This window comes from Protopterus annectens, chromosome 12.part0 (assembly GCF_019279795.1).
Source record: "Protopterus annectens isolate FY-2018-M chromosome 12.part0, PAN1.0, whole genome shotgun sequence".
In the NCBI taxonomy this organism is placed as follows: Eukaryota; Metazoa; Chordata; order Ceratodontiformes; family Protopteridae; genus Protopterus; species Protopterus annectens.
Window position 1 is genome coordinate 408,394,690 of NC_056746.1, and position 24,353 is coordinate 408,419,042.

General features: G+C 39.1%; 1 protein-coding gene across 3 annotated transcripts in view; it reads left to right on the plus strand.

The window, feature by feature from the left end:
- LOC122816610 (regulator of G-protein signaling 11-like) overlaps positions 1–24,353 on the plus strand; it is a 1,281,503-nt gene that overhangs the window by 1,008,028 nt on the left and 249,122 nt on the right. For all 3 annotated transcript variants that reach the window (XM_044089514.1, XM_044089516.1, XM_044089517.1), the window contains exon 12: positions 15,114–15,227. In XM_044089514.1, the coding sequence (XP_043945449.1) occupies positions 15,114–15,227 (114 nt within the window). The remainder of the gene's footprint in view (positions 1–15,113; positions 15,228–24,353) is intronic.

Consider the following 24,353-nt stretch of genomic DNA (forward strand, 5'->3'; position numbering starts at 1 on the left):
ATGAAAAAGTGATTTAAATTTAGCTGTTAATAACAGTGCGATTAACATTGACAAAATTGTAATGTAGTAACTGGTTCAATAGAATTAGTAGTATCTCCTGAAGTTGAGAATATCACAATAGAGAGTGCAAGTAATATTCAATATATCCCATCAAAAAGGAAGAAAAGGGCAAAACAACTTGTAAATAAACAAAAAAGTAAACATAGTAATTATGACCAAGAAATAACTCCAACCCCTTCATGTGGTGCTAGATCAAAATCTTGCAAGTGGGGGGGGGGGGGGCAGGAGGAAACTGTAGTATTTAATAACTCTTCATCTGCTCTAGATGATGACTCATATTTAGAAATGCATACAGTTGAGGTAGCCAGAAATGATGAGATTCCTAAAGGAAGTCAACACACAGTTTTATATCCCAGTGAAGATGGGAAGATCTTAGAAAATGGCAATATCAAACAACCAGTATCAGGTGCCAAGAAAATGAAGACCAAGAAAGTGATGAGGAGTAAAAAAAAGAAAAGGACAGCGCATATTCACCTCTGTGTAAGAATGGAGAGTAACCAGTGCTCCTGTTGTAATAGAGATTAATGACAAACTGCCCCCTTGTCACGATAACTTACTTGAACTGATAGAACAATAGACCTACGTACATCTAATTTGAATAATTTGACTAAGAATAGCTTGGTGTTGGAAACCAAAGTTAGGAACACTGAATGTGACACAAACTTAAATACTTATAAACAAAACTGTAGGAAATCAGATAAAAAGAATAACAATAATAACTGTTTACATTCTAAGAATGAAGCTCTGAACAGTAAACTAACATGAAGAGCACAGGGAGGTGTAAGTGAACCTTTCTTTCTACAGTAGTTGTTTAATTGAGGTAACACTACTGGTTCTCTTACATTTAAAAATAAAGATTTGATGTTAGAGGATTCCAGTATGATTACTGATTCTGAACCACAGACATTAATATTTAGTGACTCCATGATCAAATAATTACAAGACAGCCTTGCAGAATTCATAAAGACTCACAGTTTCTTCCTTATCTGTATTAAACTTAGTAGAAATTCAAATTCACTGCATTACCTAGTTAATGGGAAATGAGTTACCAACATATTTTTTACATGCAGGTACAAATTATTTCTTCTTTCTCATGGACTGACTACTTATTTTCAAAAGCTCATCTCTTTAACACATGGTTAAGGCAACTTATAACAATTTATAATTTTAAGATTCTTACATATTAGGAACACTATGTTTATGATCAGAGACTGTTTTCTATTGATCATTTTCATTTAAGTTACTATGGGTCTGGCTTCATAGGTGACAAGTTTCAGTTTACATATAACATTTTCTAAGAGATGTAACCAGGATACACCAAGAAGAAACAGATGTAATCATATTTTGAAATGTTGTTTTTGTAATGCAAGGAATATTGGTAGTAAGTTAAATCAGCTGAAATGTGTACCTGATCATGACAAATGCAAAGAAGTTGCTTTAATTGAAATTTGGAATTCCATGGAGATCACATTTCCTGGGCACATCAGATATATATGCGTTAGAAATCATTCTAAAGATGGTGGGGTAATAATTATTGTACATGAGGCTATACGGTCTGCCCAATTATCTTCTAACACAGCCATGGAAACTCTAATTGTTGACATTTTTGAATCTGAAAATACCACATTAATAATAGTATGTTATTGTAGCCTGAAAGTAGATGTGATAACACATTGTGGCTTTTTATTGTATTTGGACAAGTGCCTTGAAAATCATAGTAATCTACTTGGTGACTTTAATTACTCATCAGACAACTGGGACATTTTAGTGTCGATTCATCATACACACAGAAATCTGTCACTGTAATATTGTACCATGGTTTTAATCAGTTAATCAAAAGTAAAACTTATGGGACAAACTTGTTGGATTTTGTCTTATCAAATATGGAAAACTCTGTAAATAATCTAACTGTCTGACCTCCATTAGGCGACTGAGATCATTATTCGATTACCTTTGAAATAAAAGGTAACAACCCAGTAAATGTAAGCAAAATGTATAATTATGAAAACTTAAATTATAACAAACTTTAAAATGTACAGTGGCAAAACATTACTGGCAATCATGATGTTTACCACAATTGCTTAATGCTAGAAAATAACCTATTTGATACTGTGAATTTAACTGCTGAAGAAAATCTCATTGGACACAGTCATAAACCCCTTAAATGGTGGGATAGAAATTTGATAAAGCTGTATAATAAAATGAAAATATCTTTCTACCCATACAAAAATATCCTAGTATCACTAATAAAATTAAACATAATATGGTTAATAAGGAATTCAAAATTAAAATTAAATATACAAAAATGACAGTGTACAATGTAAACAAGAAAGGATACTGCAGTTATGTCAACTATTACAAAAAAGTTTTCAACCCGATTATATCAGTTTTTCTTGGAGATAAGACTGTAAATAATCCAAATCAGTCACTAACAAATCAATAAATATTATACAACTATCACAAAATTATGCACTAAAAATATAAATACTGTTTCTAATAATATTATATGTAATGGTGCAGAAGTTCCATTTATTAGTATTGAAACTGTTACTAAATAATTACAGAAAATAAAACAAAAAATCATATGACAGGTCAGATAAACTGCTGGTGATGTTACTCATCACCATCATCAACTACCTTTTCCCATTTTCTACATGGAGTTGGGGTGCCATGTCACTTGTCACCATCTCTCCCTACTCAGTACCACTCTCCTACCTTCTTAGACAGTCATGCCTGACTGTTGGAGATCTTCTCTCACTCAGTCCATCTACTACTTTGCTGGACACCCTCATTTTCTCTAGCATTTTTCCTCTCTGTCCCAAATTTTCTTCACCAGATTGCCTTCTGCTTTCTTGCACGTGCCCAAACTGCCATAATCTGTTCTCTGACATTTTCTGCAACTGGAGCTACTTTGGCTTCTGCTTTTATGTCTTCATTCCTTCATCTGTGCCACAGTGTGCATCCTGCCACCTATCTGACACTTCATCTCCATCACCTCTAGCTTCCTCAGCGGCTCTGCCTTCACTGCCCAGGTTTCTGTACCATACAGTAGTACTGGTTGCAACTCTGTTTTGTACACTTTACTTTTAAGCTTTGTTGGCATTCTTCTGTCATTCACTACCCCTGACACTTTGTGCCAGTTGGCTGCAGCCTGTCTGATTCTAGCTTTGACCTCATTTAGACTTCCCTCCTCCTCAACCACCCCTCCCAGATACTTGAACCTGTTGACCTTTTCCAATATTTTCCTATCTCACTTCTCAGCTTCTTCTAATTTCCCTCTAATGCTGCCATTACAATTGTCGTTCATGTACTCCGTTTCATCCCATGTGCCTTCGGTTTTGCATTCTGAACCTTACCCTGGAAAAGGGCATCATTAATAAGCAAACTTTCTATCACTTGACCGTGTCTGATCCCCAATCTCAATATCTTTATTTACTGCCCCAAACTCATAAAGATCCATGTAAACCACCAGGGAGGCCACTTGTATCGGGCAGGGGGTCACTCACGGAACCTTTAGCTGCATTTCTCACCAAATATCTACAACCCCTTTTATCCATGGTCAGGGGCAGGATAGAAGACACCACTCAATTCTTACAGATTGTGATGGACACACAGTTGGACTCTGGTGGGTTAATGTGCACATCGGATGTGACCACCCTATATACAAACATTTCCCATTGGGCTGGGTTAGAGGCCATTCAATTTTGGCTAGACAAAGCCAATTTATATTCCACTGGCCTTAACACCTTACTTGTTTGCCTCACAGAACATGTTTTAACCAAGAACATGTTTTATTTCCATGGCAAATGTCATTGGCAGGTGAAAGGTACCACCATGGGGGCTTCCTTTGCCCCTATTTATGCAGACCTCTTAATGGGTTATATCAAAGAGCAACTCATCTATGACGTCGGCCATAACCTATACCTTGATGAAATTGATATTTGGTGGTGATATCCGGATGATTGTTGGATGGTATGGAGGGGGCATGATATATATGTAAAGGAATTTGTACAGTACCTCAATGATAATAAGTGGGGCATCCAATTTACATTAAAGTTTGACATCAACCAAATTACATTTTTGGACGTCACTATCACTAAAGGCTGATCATGCACTCAGGACTGAGGTATTTCTTAAACATCCCCAATACAACACCTTACTCCATGCTAATAGTCATCACCCTCGACATATCATCCACAACATCCCCAAATCCCAATTTCTAAGGATAAGATGCATTTGTTCTTCTTAGAACTCCTATGATTTTTATCAACAGGATTTGAAAAACTGATTCCTCCATAGATGATATGATATTCATAACATAAATGAGGTGAGTCAATTTGGCTCACAACAACCCAGACACTTCTTGTTACAATACAAATATATTTCCAAGGATAGCAATCAAGTTGAGCCGGTTCATCTTGTTACCGCCTTTGGGTGCAGCATTAATACTTTCAGGCAGATTATTGATCACCGTTGGGACATTCTTATGGCAAATGGTGAGCTTCTTTCTTCGAAATATCTTTTCTCACACTGTAGGGATCGCATGCTGGGCTTTTATTTCAATCATTACAAACATAAGATGCCTTCCAGTACACAGCAGGTTACATTATTTGGGGACAAATTGGTAGGATGTACTCCCTGTGGTCACTGTTCAGCCTGTACCCACGTACTCAAGAGCAAAGCATTCACCAGCAGCAATACCCCCAAGGTTTATGACATTTTATGTTTTGGTAACTGTAGCACTGACTGGGTCATATATTTGGCTACTTGCTCTTGCTCTGCCTTTTATGTGGGGTAAACATCTATGTCACTGAGGGTTCATATTTCTGAGCACCTCGGTGACATAAGAAATAAAAGGATGTCAAGTTCATTATTCAAACACACCATGTCCCACACAACTGCTCAGTTTAAATTTATCATAATTGACAGGATTACAGGAAACAGAATGTCCAAACTTGATTGGCATACTATGTTAAATAAAAAAGAATCCAGTTGGATTATCAGGTTGGGAGGTCTGTTTAAACTTGGCCTGAATGAGGTAAATTAATTGTCCAATGAGATGCTATCTTGTAATCAGATTCACTATTTAAACTTATGTGTGTGCTTCTTATGGTTATAGCATTGAGGAAGGCAAATTTTTGGCCAAAAATGGTCTGCTGTTCATCTTTATTTTTATTTTGGAGCTGCCACATTAAACTCACCCTTGGTGATGGACATTCTTTGGTGTTTGACTACAGTGGTTCAGTCCGTGCACCTGCCGTACTTGTGGATTTCCTTGTTCTGTATTTCTTTCTGAGCCATGTGTTGGCTACCACCAAGTCAGTTACTAAACAGAAGTCTAGAATGGTCTCTACTATTTTCCTGTTGCCCCACCCATGTGGTCCCAGGCAGTCCTCATATCTGTCTCTACCAATATGTGCATTTAGGTCACCCATTATTAACATTAATTCCTGTTGTCCTGCTTTATCTAGTAGGTCCTGTAACTGTTGTAAGAATGCACTCTTTTCCTCACTTTCACAACCCTGCATGGGAGACAGAGCAGTGTTCATAATGCCAGCCTATCATTACACTGGAGTCTGATTGCCATGAGTCTGTCACTAATTCTGATGACATCCATCACTGTCTTCTGAAACTTCACCCTCAGCCCAATTCCCACACCACTTCTAGCCTGTTCCTCTCCTGAGTAGTAGGCTCTGGATCCCAAGCCAAGTAGCTTTGCTGAACTGCCCTTCCATCCTTCTCTGCTGGATACAGAGGATGTCCAGCCTCGTCCTTACCATCATGTTATCCATTTCAAGCCTCACCCTACCACATAGCATGAAGTATCTGATCCATAGTATGTGTTTTCCTGTCTTTGAGGATACTGCACACCACAGCAGATGCCCAATGAAGTTGGTCTATACAGCTCTTCCCCCTATAGGGTACCATCTAGAGTCTGTGCTGCTACCCACAGCTCCATTCTTACGTGAGTTTGAGATGGAAATACTCTTCATGGTTTTCAGAGGGAGGGGGAGGGATGCCACAGGGAGAACATCCATTCTCCAAACATGCATTGGTTGAAGGTCAGGATAGAACCTTGTACCTTGTGCATGGGAGGCAAAGACCTTAACCATTATGCCATCTGGCTGGTGATATTAATATATAACTTTAAATTTGAATGATGTCCATTCTTGCATACCATTGTAATTAGTATCTCCAAACTGGTACTGTTCCTGCAATATGGAACATTCTTCTGTAACATCTATTCATAGGTTCATAGATTTATTTATTCATTTAACATTTGTTTACTGGGAAAGTCCAACTTTGAATGAGCCAGTTTTCAGCAGAGGCCTGGGGAGAAATGCTCCAGTCACATGTCTTTGTAAGCACCTGGAGGAAACCCACACGAATGCAGGGAGGGCATGCAGACTCCAGACAGAAGGCACCCCAGCCGGGAATCGAACCACTAAACCTCTTGCTGTGAGGTGACAATGCAAACTGCTGCACTACTGCACTGTCCAAACATTCCTTAACTAACTGTATATTTGGCTAATGACCACAAGGACTTTATAAGCCTAGCTGTGCAACCCAATTTAATTGCGTTCCCTTGTAACATATGTGTCTAAATTGGAGGAGTAGGTTAGGGGGTTGCTAAAAAATTATGTGGGGGGTATGTTAGTTAAGGAATGTTTGCTATTGTCCTCAGTCTATAGGAGACATGAAGGCCAGCCTAGGGTGAATAAATGATTTCCCATCCAATATTAGTTTGGGAATGTTTACCATCGGACTCTGTCCATATTGGACATGGAGCCCAGCCCACTGGTGAATTTACGATTTTTCATCCAAATGGAATTTATCACAGGTCAGTAACTAAAGATCCATTAGCATGACTTTCATCTTGGGAAAATGCTATTAAAGATGTATGATAGATTTAATAAAAAAATCCAATACCAAAATGGAAACTTTAGATCTCTACTAGCATGGTTTTGCTACTGGCAGGTCTGCCTTTACTGATCCAGATGAGTTCAGTTATCAAATTACACTTGCAATTGACATAGGTCTAACTTGTAGCATTTTGTTTTCAGATAAGTGCAGGATACAACCCCATATAATATGCTGGATAATTGTATGCATTATTGGTAGAACTCAATCGGTTGCCATTAAAGGACATGTCTCAGATCCATTCCTTATTCATTCAAGAGTCACTCAGGATACTGTATTAGGACCATCATTATTTAATACAGTGTTTTCAACATTTCCTAGACATAAATCTTGTTGGGCTAGCACAAATGCTCACCATTGTAAGACTGGATACACAATCAGCAAAAGTTAAGATTTTCTTTAGAAATCAGTAACTATTTCTATGATATAGTGAGATGGGCATCAGGTTATGGGTTACATTTCAGTAGAGAAAAATTTAAGGCCATAAACTTTGGTAATGAATTCATCAAAGAAACACTAAAACTGTTAAATATTGTAATAGGAGAAGTATCTGAACTGAAATAATTGGTAGTAACTATTACCAATACTTTTACATTTTCAAATCGTATTAATATTATTGTCAACAAAAGCTGGACAACAGGGGGATGTTAATGATAAATATAACCAGATGCATTTCTGCTATGTTGAATCTTTACAAAACCTACATGTCACTCATTTTAGAATACCCCTTTGCGTACATTCATCAAGTGAGTTAAAACATTTAGAATCAGTCTGGAGAAAATTCACTAAAATAATACTATTGATGAGGAACCTGGGTTACAAAGACAGATCAAGACATTATATCTTTACACTGGGCATTACTGGTACTTTCAGGGTAAGTTATTTTTAGGATGTAAACTCATACATGATGAAATTCTAAGGTCATTATTAAAAGTACAGACTAGTACTAATACCAAACCCCATCACTACTGCAGTTTGAAGTTTTGTGTAAACTTTAATAAGACTAAGTTGAGAAGATGTTTCATTACACAATAGGTTACAATTTATTGGAACAAACTGCCTGGAGGGTTTAAAGAAAAAATCTCAACAAATGGGTTGACATAGATTCCTATACGTCTTGTTTTATGGATGATTACTTCCTTGAACTTTTAGGTGAGGACTTGGATTAGATCTTCTGTAGCCTTTTAAATAATAGTTTGTTCTTTATGGTGAGGATAAAGGCTTAGAATAGAGCATGTTTAGGTCTTTGAACAAGAGTTTGGGACTCTGTGGTAAGGGCTTGGATGATAGCCTCAGTAGCCATGAGAGGAGGAATTTGGTCTTGATGTGAGTTTTTTCTCTCTCAAAAGAGGAGAGGTAGTTGAAAGCTGTCAAAGCTCACTGAAAGCTTGTAATGCTTTAGCCAGATTGAATATTTGCTAAAAAAGTCCATGCAAAATGCCACAGCTTGGTATTTGGGTCTAGTTCATATGACTGAAATTTCATTTGACTGAATTTCATTTGACCGAGACCATAATACTGAAATTTCAAAATACTGAAAACTCATTTGACTGAAACTTATAATAGTGAAACCTTACAGTGCTAAATTTCAACATAGTAGTGGCAGCATGTAGACTACTGTAAGGTAAGTAAAAGGTATATGCCATTTTCTCCACTGTAGTGCAATCCTGGAGTTAGGATTTCAATCATATGAAGTAGTTCCTGGTATTTACATGGCATAACTTGCTGCTTAGAAAATGGAAGCCTAAAAAGTATACATCCAGGTCATGTGCTAAACATCTACCAATAACAGAATGTATAACCTTGTACAGGAAATAGGTATATGCCATTTTCCCCACTGTAGTGCAATCCTGGAGTTAGTATATATAGTTAGGGGGTGTGGGGGAACAGCTCACCACATTGGGGGGTGTGGGGCTGTTGTCCACCACCTAGTTTGGTTTTATATCATTTGGTTTCTGTTAAGAGGGTACGCAAGTACTTTTTAAGTTCTGGAATGAGTTATTAATTGGTTCTGTAAGTGTGCATGTCTATGGTTTACAATTTAGTATGTTGAAATGTAGCATTGTAATGTTTCAGTATTATGAGTTTCAGTCAAATGAGTTTTCAGTATTTTGAAATTTCAGTATTATGGTCTCGGTCAAATGAGATTCAGTCAAATGAAATTTCAATCATATGAAGTAGTTCCTGGAATTTACATGGCGTAACTTGCTGCTTAGAAAATGGAAGCCTAAAAAGTATACATCCAGGTCATGTGCTAAACATCTACCAATAAGAGAATGTATAACCTTGTACAGGAAATAGACAGTTATTACAAAGTGACAAATGTTAACTACAAAGAAACAGGACTGATTCTTGATTGACTGATGGTTATTCGGATTAGCTAAGGTAACACAATTTCAGCAGAAAACAGACCATTTAATATCCTTTGCTTAGTTACTGAACACAGGTTTCCTTAGAAAGTTGTGCAGCCTTCATAATGTGTTAGCTGTAATTGAAAAAGAGTCTTGAAAAAAACAAATTCAAACCTGAAGGTAAGGCAATGCGTAACAGTATACATGAATCAAACTGGATTGCTTTTAATGCTGTCAGCTTTGTATAACAGATACCTTTAAAAGGTTTATGCAAAGGTAGCAGAGCATTGTCATTTAACTTAGGTTCATAGGTAGATACTAGGCTATCAGCCCTAGGGCCTATACAAGTCTAGCCGAAAAGGTACCCTGGCTTTCGCCACTCAAGAAGATTATTTTCCTGTGCCCCTGTCGAGCAGAGCCATAGAGGTGATCCCCAGGGTGAATTTCCTAATTCCCATCCAATCATCAAGATTTTTCTTGAAGGGTGCTAATGAGGAGCTTTGTGTGATATAGATAGGTAGTTTGTTCCAGAATATGGGAAGTCCCTGGGACAGGAATCTATCCCTCCAGCATGTTCTGTTTATTGTGGTGACAAGGTTTAGGTCCCTAGAGTGTGTAGCTCAGAGGGATTGGGATTTCTTTAAGTGGAGCATGTCCAACATCTCTGGGTTTGACATAGCCTTGTATGTTAGGCAGAGATCACCTCTGAGTAGGTGATATGCAACGGAGTAAAGCTGGAGTTTTTTGAGACAGTCTGTATAGGGCATCTGTTTAAGGCTGGTAATCCTCTTTGTGAGGTATTTCTGCAGCCTTTCTAGTTGTTGTAGATGTCTTGTGAGGTACATACCAAAAGGGGCATTGTACTCTATAATAGGTCTAATGAGTGATGAGAAGAGGGGAACAATGACCCCTTTTTTCCTGGATGAAAAACCTTTTGTGATGAGGTGTGCCATGTAGAAGAATTTCCTGACTACTGTGGCGATGTGATTATCAAAGGAGAGATTACTGTCCACCTGTGTCCCAAGGTCTCTTATCACACTTTCATTGTTAAGTAGACTGCCACCTAGGTGGTAGCTCATGGGTACAGAGTTTTTACCAAAGGTGATGACAATGCACTTTTTGGCATTGAGCTTGAGGCCATGGCTTTGACACCAGGCATCTGTCTCAGTGAGGCCCTATTGTAGAATGTCCACATCGTTAGGAGTTTCAATTATGGCTCCTAGTTTGCAGTCATCTGCGAACTTAGTTAGCCAAAGACCTTCTCTATTAGCCTGTACTTCAGAAAAGTTAGATACCAAACAGGAGGGGACCCAGGACTGAACCCTGTGGTACTCCACTTGTCACTGGTCTGAAGTCGGATTTGGAGTCTGCAATTTTCACAGTGTGGGCTCTGTCAGTGAGCCAGTTGGCAACCCATCTTGTGACATAGGGATTTATACCTAGTTTAGTGAGTTTATCTAAAATTCCAGAGTGGGGGATGGTGTCAAAAGCCTTGCCGAGATCTAGATATGCAGTGTGAACCATCTTACCCTCATCTACGGCTTTGGTGACTGCTTCAAAGAAGTCAATCAGGTTTAGGAGACATGACCTGCCTTTTACAAACCCAAACTGGGTGGGGTCCAGGGTTTGGAGATTACCAAGTCTTTGTTTATATGTTCCATGATGATGCATTCCATGGCCTTGCAGACCAGGCTCGTTAGGTTAATGGGGTGATAGTTCCCGGAGTCCGTGGTTGCTCACCCTTTGTGGAGTAGGATAACCATCGCTGTGCACCATTCAGTGGGCACAAAGCCTGAGGTGAGGCTACGATTGAACATGGTACTTAGGTGGGGTGCCAGCTCATTCTGTAGTTCATGTAGAACGCAGCCTGGGATGTTGTCAGGCCCCATGGATGCTGTGTTCTTGATTTTGGAGAGTGTAGTTTTTACCTGTGTAGCCATGATTACAGGAACTTTGCATTCTCCCGGTATAGAGATGGGCCCTTTAGGCGGTAAGGGAGGGGGGGGGTAAAGTTAGCACTGAACCTATCTGCTGGGATGTTGGCAATATCAGTTGGTTCTGTATATTTAGTGCCATTGTGCTGTAACTCAGAGCAGATCTGAGTGTTGCCATTGAGATTCTTGACATAGCTATAGAATACTTTACAGTTGTCTTTAGAATCAGTGGCGATTTTGTTTTTATAACTAGCTTTGGATGATTTTATGAGGGATCTCAGCTTCTTACTTAGGCTGACCAGGGAGTTCTTCCAGTCATGGGATTTTACTCTTTTTTGCAACAGTTTCTTTCTTCTGTTGTAGAGTTTGTTTATGGCAGGGGACCACCAGATTGGCTTCCTTTTTTTGGAGGATAGCATCTTGGTTCTGTTAGGGATAGCACGATCCATGCACTCATGTAAGTGCTTATAAAGTGCATTTGTGTAGGATTCAGCAGTCGTAGCTCTATTGTCCATCTGCATGGGTGTCGTGAAGTTTGCCACTTCTGTCTTAAGAAGCATGAAGTTAGCTTTGGAGAAATTTTTTACGGTGGTTTCCTTAATGGGGGTGGGGTGGGATGTGGATGTCTAGACTGATTAGCTTGTGGTTGGATCTGACCAACGAGGAATTGACCTCTGATGTGGAACACGGGTCGCCCATGTTAGTAATAACCAGGTTAGGATATTGCTGCCCCTGGTGGGGGTGCGGATAAGTTGATCCAAGGCACTGGAATTTATGAATTCCAGAAAACATTGAGCAAAAGAGTTGGTACATGAGTAGTTTTCCCAGTTAATGGTGGGGTAGTTGAAATCACCCATTATTAGGGTGTTGAGTTGTACCCTAATGTTTTCCAGTGTATCAAGGAATGAGGAATGGGAATCCTGGGGCATGGTGGGGGGGAGTAGCAAGTTACAATTTGGATTGCAGTCTTGCCCAGAGTTAGTTACACTTGAATAATCTCAGATGCATTATGCTGAGCAACTAGCCTGGAGGTGTGGATATCCTTAATGGATATGGACACGCCTCCACTTTTAGTATTTCGGTCCAGGTTAGGTGGCCGAAAGGTGTGATATGAATTATAGTCTGGTTATGCAGGGGTGCTTTCTGGAGCCTTGAACCAGGTCTCAGTTACTGCACAGATATCGATGTTCTCCATTTTTAGGAGTGCCTCGAGAGAGTGCATTTTGAGGTTTAGACTTCTAGCATTGAGTAACATTACCTTCAGATTTCACATGTTTGTGTCTGTCAAGTTGGTGGTTTTGTCCTGTAAACCTTGCCTAAAAAGGCACTATATGGGTGGCAAGAGCTTTAGCCAGTAATCTAAATCCCAGGGGTGACAGGTGCAGACTATCTCTGGCAAAGCATCATGGTTTGTCGATCATGTCATCCCAGGCAGACAGATACTGGATCCCCTTTGAATGACATCAGAAGCTTAGCCAATTGTTGAAGTCAGTCATTTTATTCTTATACTGTGGTATCATTCTGGGTGAAGGCAGAATGCTACTCAGGGCTAGGGTCATACCTACCTGGGCCACATGGTCCATGAGCTCTTCCATGTCTCTTTTCATGGAGGTATGTCTCAAGTCATTCATTCCAACATGAACAATGACAGAGTCATATTTGTACTTGTTGTGGAGTGACTTGAGTGCATGCATTATGTGGCGGATCCTGGCACCCAACAGGCAGCTGACTGTAACTTTCTCCTTGTTCAGTCCAGTAAGTGGGACATCAGTGTGGCTGACTATAGAGTCACCTATGACTAAAGTGTTTGGTACGTTGTCTTGCCTTAGGGGCTGTTTTTGGGTGGCACACTGCTGTTGTGAGCTATGTGTTGCTTGGGTTGTGATTGGTGCTTGTTTGCGGTTTAGCTTCAGAGGTCCTCATTGCTTGGGTAGGTTAATGTTAAGGGCCTCCGCATATGTGGGTTTCATGTTGCTATGTGCGGGTGTTGATGGTGTGGGTTTTGTAGGGCTATGTGCTGCTTGAGGTGTGGTGCAGATGTTTACCTTCTCCTCTTGACTGTCTAGCACAGTCTTGGTTGGAGAGAGCTTTGCTTCCAGTTTGGCTATGTACTTGCATCTCTCACAGGTTGTAGTGTTTGGTGGTAGGAGGAGAGGGTTGTCTGTGTACATGAGGCAATTGCTGCATTGCCCCAATATGCCCAGATTCACCAGGTGGACAGGAGAAACCACTGGAAGCTGACCCTTGGACATGCCTGGTTATGTGCTTTTTAGTAAAGTACAAAAGCTGTTTTTCCTTACCTTGGCAAGGTTCTTTGCAATTTTAGGTTGTTTAGAGCCTACGGTTAATTCCCTTTCTGACAGGGAGGATTTTAGTGCTCGTATTAATTTATAGTTTCTTAGTACTATTTAGCAGTTCTAGAGCAAGTGCTAGTCACAGGGATTCAGATTTTAGTGCTACTATTGAAAAACATGTTTATATGGAGTGACATATAATGGGTTTTGGGAATAATGTGTAGGAAGTTAAGAGCTGGTACATAATTTACTGATTGGCGCAGTTTGCTTCATGGTGGCAAGACTCTTCAGGTACAATGTGGAGAATCTTAATCAACAAAGATACCCTCCATACACATTTCTGCCACCATTTCACTTAATGAATCCACTCCAGCCTTAAGAATATGCATCCTTGATTATGCATGACTTTAAGAGGAGACTGCTATTGGTAAGAATATGCTAGGTTACATCTAAAAAGAGTGCACAGATGTACTGCTAAAACAATGTGCACAACTTCATATCTTCTGTCCCTCCATTCTCACAACACATACTGGCAACATGTTTTATCAGCTGTTAACCTCTATCACTTTGTGGAAGTGACCAGGGCTGCCCCCCCCCCCCCACACACACACACACATACACACAACGTCTCTAATAGTGATTCTTAACCTTGGTCCCTCAGCCAGTTTGGCAACAATGGTAGACTCTGTCAATTTCATGCATTGTGAACTATCTTAAAATCATCTCAGTCACAGTTGGTGCCCCTTGCTTGCTGCTTCATTTGGTTTGATTGAGGGAACACATTTAATACTTACATTCAGCAGGATTAAGAACAAACATGAAACTATGTCACAATGTATTGTTTTTTTTTTCAGGGAGAAAAAGCTTAATATTTATCAGGGTCCTGGTTTTGAAAGCCTGCCTGCTGCATGTTGATGAGTTTTATGAAAACAGAAGGAGATATCCCTCTTTTCCTGGAGTAATTCCCACCCTTTCCTTTGCAGTTTTCTGTTAGTAAACATCAGACTTTATGAAGCAGTGTATACTATGTTGCCTGAAATGCTAATACCCAGATAATCAGAATATGTGACTTTCAATGTAATGTAGCATATACTGCTAGTGGTTGCAGTTATATTCATAATTAGAAAACATATCATATAAGTAATTAGAAAACATATCATATAAGTAAATAAAAAAAAACAAAAGTGATTATACAAAGTTGTAAAGTTCTTTAAGAGCCATTGTGAGGCAGGGTACCAAGGTTTTCTGTTACTTAGAAATATCTTGATCTATTTACAGCACAATTGAAACAGTTTAGCCTTCCATTAAATTACCTAAACTATTTTACATAAGCTTTTGCATCTACATATCTATAAAGAAAATACCCACTGGGACAGTACTTGAAGTGTTGAATTTTGTGATTGTGGTTCAAATGTTACTAAATATACAGAGCAGAGATGTGATAGTAATGAGGTTGCTTTATATCATTAGATACATAATCTGTAAAACTATCTTCACTGTTATGCTGTAGGTGTATTAGCCAGGAAGTATTAATGTTTATTCTTCTTTTACAGCTTTCTGAAATACTGTGAACAACACAGTCCACATGACCCTATTATGTCAGGCTGCCTTCCCAGCAATCCTTGGATTACAGATGATGCCATGTACTGGTCTCTGAATGTTGATTTGTAAGTATAAAACGACTAAATATTTTTTTCTGTTATTTTGTATCATGCTTCAGAGAATTCAGAAACATGTTAATATTCGGAGGTTTAGTTAAGTAATTAAACATTATATCCCATCAGACTTTGTGGAGTGCTGTATATACCCATAACAATATGGCTTATTATAAGAAACTTGATCAGAGAATTAGCAAAAGAACATGGTATACGAGGTATGCACTGACTAATAATATAAAAATAACTAAATAAAATGTTATTTATTTCTTTTGAAGACTGGCTTTCCCAGCTGTGCAAACAGATTTCAGTAGAGGCCCACTAAGAAACCCACAAGCTAATATTACAGAAAATAAAAATAAAATACATAAATCAACATAAATATTAACATTCATAGCTGCAGCTTAAAACACTACTGCAACCATGATTCTGGACATAGCAAATCTATTTTGTACTTGTAATTATGAACATGGAAAGAAATTGGAATGGTTTATACGTGAATATTTTGCAATTTAACTACTTACAAGAGAGTTTTAGGAGTAATATCTTACTATTCGCACATTCAACACTAATGAACTAGACAGATGGAATAGCTTTATTCTAGCATTACAAGATGAATAAATGGGAAACTATATTTTGACCTTTTTGCTTTTGATTTGAAAAGTGAGATATTTACAGGTAACACATATTGCACCTTATAATTGTTCAAATTGAAGCAGTCTGTTTAGTAGTTAAAAAAAAAAAACATTGACTGTGAGCAAAATTACTTCATGACTGATGTTATCACTTATTCTATACTTCGGGATGAGTCAATAACCTATGTGCATAACTGTTACAGGGATTGGTTGGTCACTTGTAACAGTTATAGTGACAGATCATCGGCCTGTGTTGCAGTATAGTTACACGAGTGCTATCAGTCACCTATGTTACTAAACAGTTAAAATGAAAGGTCAGTTAGCCATATTACAGCAGTGTTACAAACCTGACTTTTCTGTGAAAGGCCTGAATGTTTTTCATGAAGAATTTGCTGTTTGCCTTTTATTCTAGTCATCTGCAAGAGTAAGTTCTAGCTCTAAAGGCAGAACTACCAAAAAGTCCATTTTCATTTTTGTGTTTGCTCCTTTTGTTATGAAGTTTCCATCTGTGTGGTCACAGATATAGTTAAATGGAATCACACATACACTGGTTTTGATGGAAGATAGCCAAGTAAGCTATCTACTCTCCCTGTTTTCTTAGCAACTGAATAAATGATAGTTTCTTTCTTTTTTCCTGCTCTTGATAGAAGCCTTCCTTGCCTTCCTTAGCCCCATGCACTCCCACTTCTTTCTCTTGTTAATGGTGCCGGTTATTCAGGAAGACTGTTTCAGTTATTCTTTACCTTTTTACCTTTTCTGGAACATTATAACATAACACTCCATACGTCTGCATATGTTTGTTGTTGGGTTTTTTTTGAAAGATGGTACCGACTGAGATTCTCTGGATTCCTTTGAGGTACCTAGACGTTTTTCTTTTGACTGCTGTTGCCCTCTTTCTTTTGTATTGCACCTTAAGTCCTTCTAGTTTCCATGTTTATGTCTTCTGCTATAGATTTTACATAATTTTTCTTCCCTTTTCTTTTTTTTTTGGCTTGCAGGATTAGTACAGTGACTGCCCTTCCTGCACCCACTTGATTTGTTCATTCCACCACAGTGGTGAGATTCATTTTGCTCAGTGTTCATCATTCCCACTACTAAGGTAACCTAGTACCAGTCAGCCTTCAAAAGCTCAGACTCTCCTCCCTGTCTGTTAATGGGACAGCTGACTGGCTGAGCATGTCCTGAGAGGGAAGCCTTCAGCTGTCACAGAAAGTGAGTGTTCAGTCTTTTTCTGATATCCAAAGAAGAAAGTCATCTGACTCTTTACAGGATCTAGTGCTGATGTGTTTGGCTTACTGCTCAGATAAGCCGCATCTGGGGACCCCCTTTTCTCTCATTTTATTATTAGATATAGTGCTCTCTTTCTATTTGTATGATTATTTAAAATTTATATTTATTATATTTTATTTGTTAGTGTTTATAGTAATTCTTGGTGGTGCAGAGGTTAGTGTTGTCGCCTCACAGCAAGAGGTTCTCTGGTTCGATTCATGGCTGGGGTGCCTTCTGTGTGGAGTCTGCATGTCCTCCCTCTGGTCATGTGGGTTTCCTCCAGGTGCTCCGGTTTCCTCCCACATCCCTAAGACATGCTGTAGGTGGACTGAATACTCTAAATTGGCCCTAGACATGGATCTGTGCATGTGTGTGCCTTCCATGGCTGGCAACTCGACACCATAAAAACTCTACTGCCAATCATGAGCAGAGGGATGATCCACTGTGGTGACCCCTAACTGGGGAAAGCCAAAAGAAGAAGTGTTTATAGTAATTCTTGTGGAACTGCTGCTTGGAGAAGTGTTTATTTGGCTTCTTTCTTTGAGAAATGTTTGTTTCTACTGTTTCCGAGGAAATTTTCATTATTCCTCTCAGAAATGCATTGTATATATGTGCTGTCAGACACTAGAGGCCTGTCTTTACTGTAGTTAGGCTGCTTTATTTTCATCATTTGACAGGTAACTATTGTAGCACTTATATGTATGACTCTAGTCTGTATGTTTTTAACATTGCATCACAAGTTTACCACAAATGAAGTCGTTTGAATGTATTGCAGAGATTTTACTCTGTCTGACACAGGCGCTGGAAGCTGTTGAAGACTGGAGGGGCAGAGGGTAAGAGGGGCACTTAGTGATCTAAAAAGGGCAATGTTTTTATAACTATTTACTACCACAACATAGGTTCACTTGGAGGATATTTTAAGCTTATCCAAATCCCTTTTGGTGCTTGAATTAACATTTTCTGATTGGTCTTACCTATCCAATGGCTGATAATTGTATATTAGCCCTAGTGAGAATAACTGATCATACCATAGATAATTTGAGGGGACCCATGTAAGGGATGAAGCATTTAGGAACTGTCTCTATCCAGTGGCATGAGGGGCAATACTGGAGTTCATTTTCTATTACCCATCCTTAGATCCAAGTTGCATTTGAATATGGACAGATGAGCTTTGTTTTATTTTTATGGATAGTCTGTTCTGGAACACTGGTAGTCTCTGTGATATATATCCATTTCTCCACAACATTCAGTTTAGATACCTGGACTGAGTATTTCTGATGCCATTTCACTTGATGTTCAGTAGGTCCATCGGTATTAGGTCGGAGGATGCCTTGTATGCCAGACATGTCACTTCTAAGCACTCTGTAGGATACTGAGTATAGTAATAAATCTTTGAGGTGGTCCATGCAAAATCTGTTGTTTATGACTTGCATCCTTTTAGTAAGGTATCTCTGAAGGCATTCCAATTGTTGCATGGAGCTGGACAGATACATGTCAGTGCCAAAGTGGGCATTATACAAAATGATTGACCTAATGATAGCTTTGTAAAGGGGGACAACAACATCTCTAGATCTAGTCACAATCAATTTGTTTATAAGCTGTGCAGTATACAAAGGTTTTCTTATGTCTCTGGGCACTTGTTGTTTAATAGTTAGGTCACTGTACACACAAGTTCCCAAATACCAAACAATTGGGTCAGTTCTCAGAGGGCATTGTCATGATTTTGACACCAGCTTTTATTTGGGACAAACCTTCCTGCATGATGGTTAAGTCATTTGGGGATTCAATAACTGCTCCTAGCTTGCAGTCATCTCAAACTTAGGCAGCCAAAGCCCTTTGGTATTTCTTTTTACTTTTGAGATGTATATGCCAAACAGGAAAAAGTCTCAGCACCAAACCCTGGGGGACTCCACTGGTGACTGTCTCTTCCCCTATTTTGATCTCCTGCATCCTGTGAGCAAGTTGGCAATTCAGCTAGTGATGCAAGTGTTTGCTCCTACATTATTCATCTTTTGTGCTACACCTGAGTAGGGGATTGTGTCAAAAGGCTTTGCCAGGTCAAGGTAATGTGGTGTGAACTGTTTTACCTTCATTCATTGCTTTGGTAACAAGAATAATGCTTAAGATTTACCCATGATTTTGAGCCTTTCACACATTCCTCTGGGCTGTTTTCAAACACGTTTGTAGGGCCATACATACAAGTATGCATTCTTTGATTCACCTTCCTGATTGTATTATATTATATTCCTTGTATAATACAGCACCAATTGTTAGAATGTGTTTTAAATATGTAGTTTTGAACAGTCTTCTAGTAAGCAATGAAACAAAATGTATGAACCAATAATGACAAAACTTCCCATTTCAGAACATTTCAACCATAAAAGGTCACTCAGACGTCTGTCATTGCAATCCACCAATATCAGTAAATATGCAAAATGTCTGCAGAAGTAAATCATCTAAATAATTCCACATTAAAGGGATCTGTAACTAATGAAGAGGTTGCTGCTAGCAAAAAAAAATTATATTTCATTGTTTCATCTACAAATAAAGTGGCTGTTGCCCTTGAAGAATAAATTGCCTATGTTACATTAAAAAATAAGCTAGTAATATTGCAATAAGGAATGGATGGCAAACTAATAACAGGTTCATAGTTACTAGGTAACTCCTCCAAAGGAGGACATTCACAGGACTGCAGCATCCACTCCCTTTAAAGTACAACACAGTACAGTATCAGCGATCCATCCACATACTGTGGGAGAAGTAAATCCAGCCTAGTGAGTCAGTGTGCCAAATAACAGCATTACCATTTGCTAGGCCTTTTCTTCTTTGACATGTAGACTCAGTGGAAGTGGAAGGGTTGTAGTTGAAAACCTAGTGACTGCCTGAATAATGTGAATATGGTGATGTTGTGTTAGTGGATTGCTGCAGTGACACGTTCATCCTGATTCGTGGACACCGATAGAGTGATTTAAGCAAAAGATTGACTTTAGATTAAGCCTACATTGAGCAAAACACTCAGAACACCAGCAGATATCATATTCTTATTAGAAAAAGGTAAAAAAGTGTCATAAATAGAAACATGACCTGTGGCATTATTAACTGATCACCAGCAAATGCACTTTAAAAGCACTCTGATGTAATTGGAATAAATGCAAAGATCACACTTTTCGGGTATCAAGGAGACTATTAAAATGATCAAATCATGTTAGAGATGGTCATTTCAGCAGAAGTGTAAATCAAGGAAATATGACATTGGGGACCTACAGACACTTGATCCCACCCAGTTCGGCTTTGTAAAGGGCAGATCCTGCCTTTTGAACCTGGTTGACTTTTTCAAAACAGTCACTAGAGCTATTGACGAGGGCAAAGCAGTCCATACAGCCTACCTGGACTTGGCTAAAGCCTTCGACACAATACCCCACTCAGGCATCATAGAAAAGCTCAACAGCTTAAATGTAAATCCATATGTCACAAGATGGGTTGCAAACTGGCTAAAGGATAGAACCCATAAAGTCAAAATCGCTGGAGCCATGTCAGACTCAAAGCCAGTCACAAGTGGTGTCCCATAGGGCTCTGTCCTGGGACCCCTCTTGTTCGGCATTTATTTCTCAGATGTGAAAGCAAACATGGGAGGATTGTGGCTGACAAAGTTCGCAGATGACTGCAAACTAGGCGCCATAGTCGATACACCAGCTGACACATACATCCTACAGAAATGCCTCACTGAAACGGACAACTGGTGCCGGAGTCATGGCCTTAAACTAAATGCCAAAAAAATGTATAGTCATCCCCTTTGGGAAAAACAAGGTACCCACAAATTATCACATAGACAGTAACCCACTGAGTATGTAAAATGTAATCAGAGACCTGGGGACCCAAGTTGATAGTGACCTCTCATTTGACACCCACGTTGCCAAAGTGGTTAGAAAGACTTTCTACCTTGCCCACCTTATCATGAAGGGATTCACATCCAGATCAAAGGAGGTCATTGTACCCCTGTACTCCTCTCTTATCCAGCCCATGATTGAGTACAATGCCCCATTTGGTATGTACCTCACCCGGCACTTGCAACAGCTGGAGAGACCCCAAAAGTACCTCACCAAGAGGATCAAGGGTCTCCAACATATGTCATATGCTGCCAGACTAAAGAAACTCCAGCTCTATTCAGTAGCATACCGCCTACTCAGAGGTGATCTGTTCCTGACATACAAGGCCATGTCCAATCAGGAATTGATGGACATGCTCCACCTCAAAAAATCCAAATCCATCAGAACCACGAGAGCTAAAGATTTAAACCTCAACACAAATATGAATAGGACATGCTGGAGGGACAGATTTATAAGTCAGAGGCTTCCCATACTCTGGAACAGAATCCCAGTTCATGTTAGGCAGAGCCCCTCACTGACTCTCTTCAAGAGAAATCTTGACGAGTGGATGGGAGATCATAGGTTTACCCCGGGGGTCATCTCTGTGTCACTACTAGACAGAGGCACAGTAATCTAATTCTATTATGTAAGGGGGTCTTCACTGTGTCACTACTAGACAGAGGCACAGTATTCTAAATCTATTCTGTACAAATTTGTACCATTACATGGGGTGGCGAAAGCCACATCACTATGGCTAGGCTTATAAATGCCCCAGGACAGATAGCCTAGTACTAAACTATGAAACTATGAAATTATTACAGAAAGCAGTCCAATCAAATAAATTAAAGAGGCCATAGCATGCAGTACAATTTAAATGCTACACTAGAAAGACAAATCTATTTAGAAAATCAATTAAACCTGAGGAAAGCAACATACCCAGAATGCATACTTTGTAATCCAAAAATTTCCCCAAAAGAACAAAACTCTGGCACAGTAAACAATACTAACAGGTTATCAGTAAATACATGGAATTGGATTAAATAAAATGCACACTTCCCTGATGTGTTTCAGAAACATAGAAAGAGCACAAAACAGACCAGCTAAATAGAGCAGAAGTTCCTACTGTACAGCACAATTTAAACGCTACACTTAGAAGTCACAGCTGAAGAGAAAATTAACTTTTAAATTGAAACAAAAGTGAGTAGAATGCCTGGAACATCAACGGATGCCCTACTCTCATTAGAAAAATGCCATAATGTGTCCAATGAGCAGAATTCTAGCACAATAAACAGTATTAATAAATCAGCAGTAAATTCACTTTAACAACATACAGGCAGAATTGGATTTAAAAAAAAGATCTTGTCTCTGACATCTTTAATACAAATAGCAGGGTCATATCTGATTACAGCTAATCAGTCCACTAGCAATATTGAACAAGAAAGTGTGGCTAAATAAGGGGGCACAATGCAGGGTCTTAAAGTGACAGACTTGGACACACACACACACACACACACACACACACACACACACACACACACACACACACACACACACACACACACACACACACACACACTGCACCATTTATAATGCAACAACTTCAGATGTAAGTTTGAAGAAAAGCAATGTAAATCAAAAAATAAATCAGGCAAAGAGGTAACAGAGAGTACAAAATATAAACGAGAACTAACAAACATAATTCCTAATCATTTAATTCTCTGCTTGAAATAATCACATTATCTATTTGAAATTCCATATGCATCTAATGCATAACCATTGCTTGTCCTAATTCTTGCTTTTGTATTCTCATCCCCTTACACACATACACACATTCGCAGGCATGCATACATTCACATGCACACACACACACACACACACACACACACACACACACACACACACACACACACACACACACACACACACCTTCATAAAATAAGTAACAGAGTACTTCTCCTGCATAAAAGAAGTAACGGAGCACTTCTCCTGCATGCAATAGGTAACGGAAGTAACGGAGTACTTCTCCTGCATACAATAGGTAACGGAAGTAACAGAGTACTTCTCCTGCATAAAAGAAGTAACGGAGAACTTCTCCTGCATACAATAGGTAATGGAAGTAACGGAGCACTTCTCCTGCATGCAATAGGTAACGGAAGTAACGGAGCACTTCTGCATAAAATAAGTAATGGAGCACTTCTCTTTACCATTGATAATTCAGGCAGCAGAGCGTGTGCTAGCAGTAGCAATGAGGTGATCAGAAAGGAACACAGTGTTTCCACTTTGTGTTTAAATTAATTCACATTAGCATGTGACGCATGCAGGAGTCCTCCATACTCCATGGAGTTACAGCTCTTGCAACTGTAAAAGTGGGGGGGGGGCACTACCCCCCCCCCCAACACTTGCTCTATGGTTCCTGCGCCTATACTGTCTGATAAGAAAATACAGTTTAACTTGCTATTAAACATTATTTTATGCCAGGTTAATGCGATTAAAGTGTGGGGAGATAATTTTTAACAATGGTTTGGCACATTGGTTGTTTTGGTGTTTGGACTTTGTGTATTGGAAATTCATTAACTTCTGTCAGTTGTAAAATAATCCTGAACACATTTCAAAATATACATATATTGTTTGTAACAGTAGCAAAGTTTGTCAGAGTTTAGTTATGACTGGGGACATACTTATTACTATAAACTTTTAAGTGCTTATTGCGATGCATTATCCAGTATGGTCAGTTTATTATTCTGGCTGGTGTTCTATCCCTTGTCTTGATGAATCCTAACTCTGGCACCCCCCCCCCCCCATCAAATCTGATTGCACCTAAAATAAAACAAACAAAAAAACTAAATAAAAATATGCCTCAGCCTGCAGTCAGTGATTATGTCCAAGACACTGCTCAGCATTCAGACTCCTTACCGTTTGCCCATCTCCGTTTAGTGTAGCTTTTCTGGCCGCTATGGAACAGGAGTTATACATATCTTCCGGGGCTGTTCCAATACCTGACATAGGTATGGCAGAACCAAATCAGGGTAAAAGAACTCTGTTCCCAGATATTTTTCCAGTTGTGAACTTCACAAGAAGAAAGGAAAGGAAGTTTCATCATACAGCTTAAACTCAGATTATAGCTGTTTATAAGGCTGATGTGGTTTATTTGCTATGAGTGTTCTGCAGACAGCTAATTCTGGTGGTTGTGTTCTCATCAACTGTTCTAGCAGTAGTCTAGCTGGAGAACTTTCTGTTGTTTCAGAGGATGATGAGGAATCTGATGAGTACAATGGTGATTTCCTAGTATACACTGTGTTCAGTCACTCTGATTTTTTGGAAGGTGATCTTGAGCTTAAAGTTCCAACACGTGTATTTATGCCAACAGT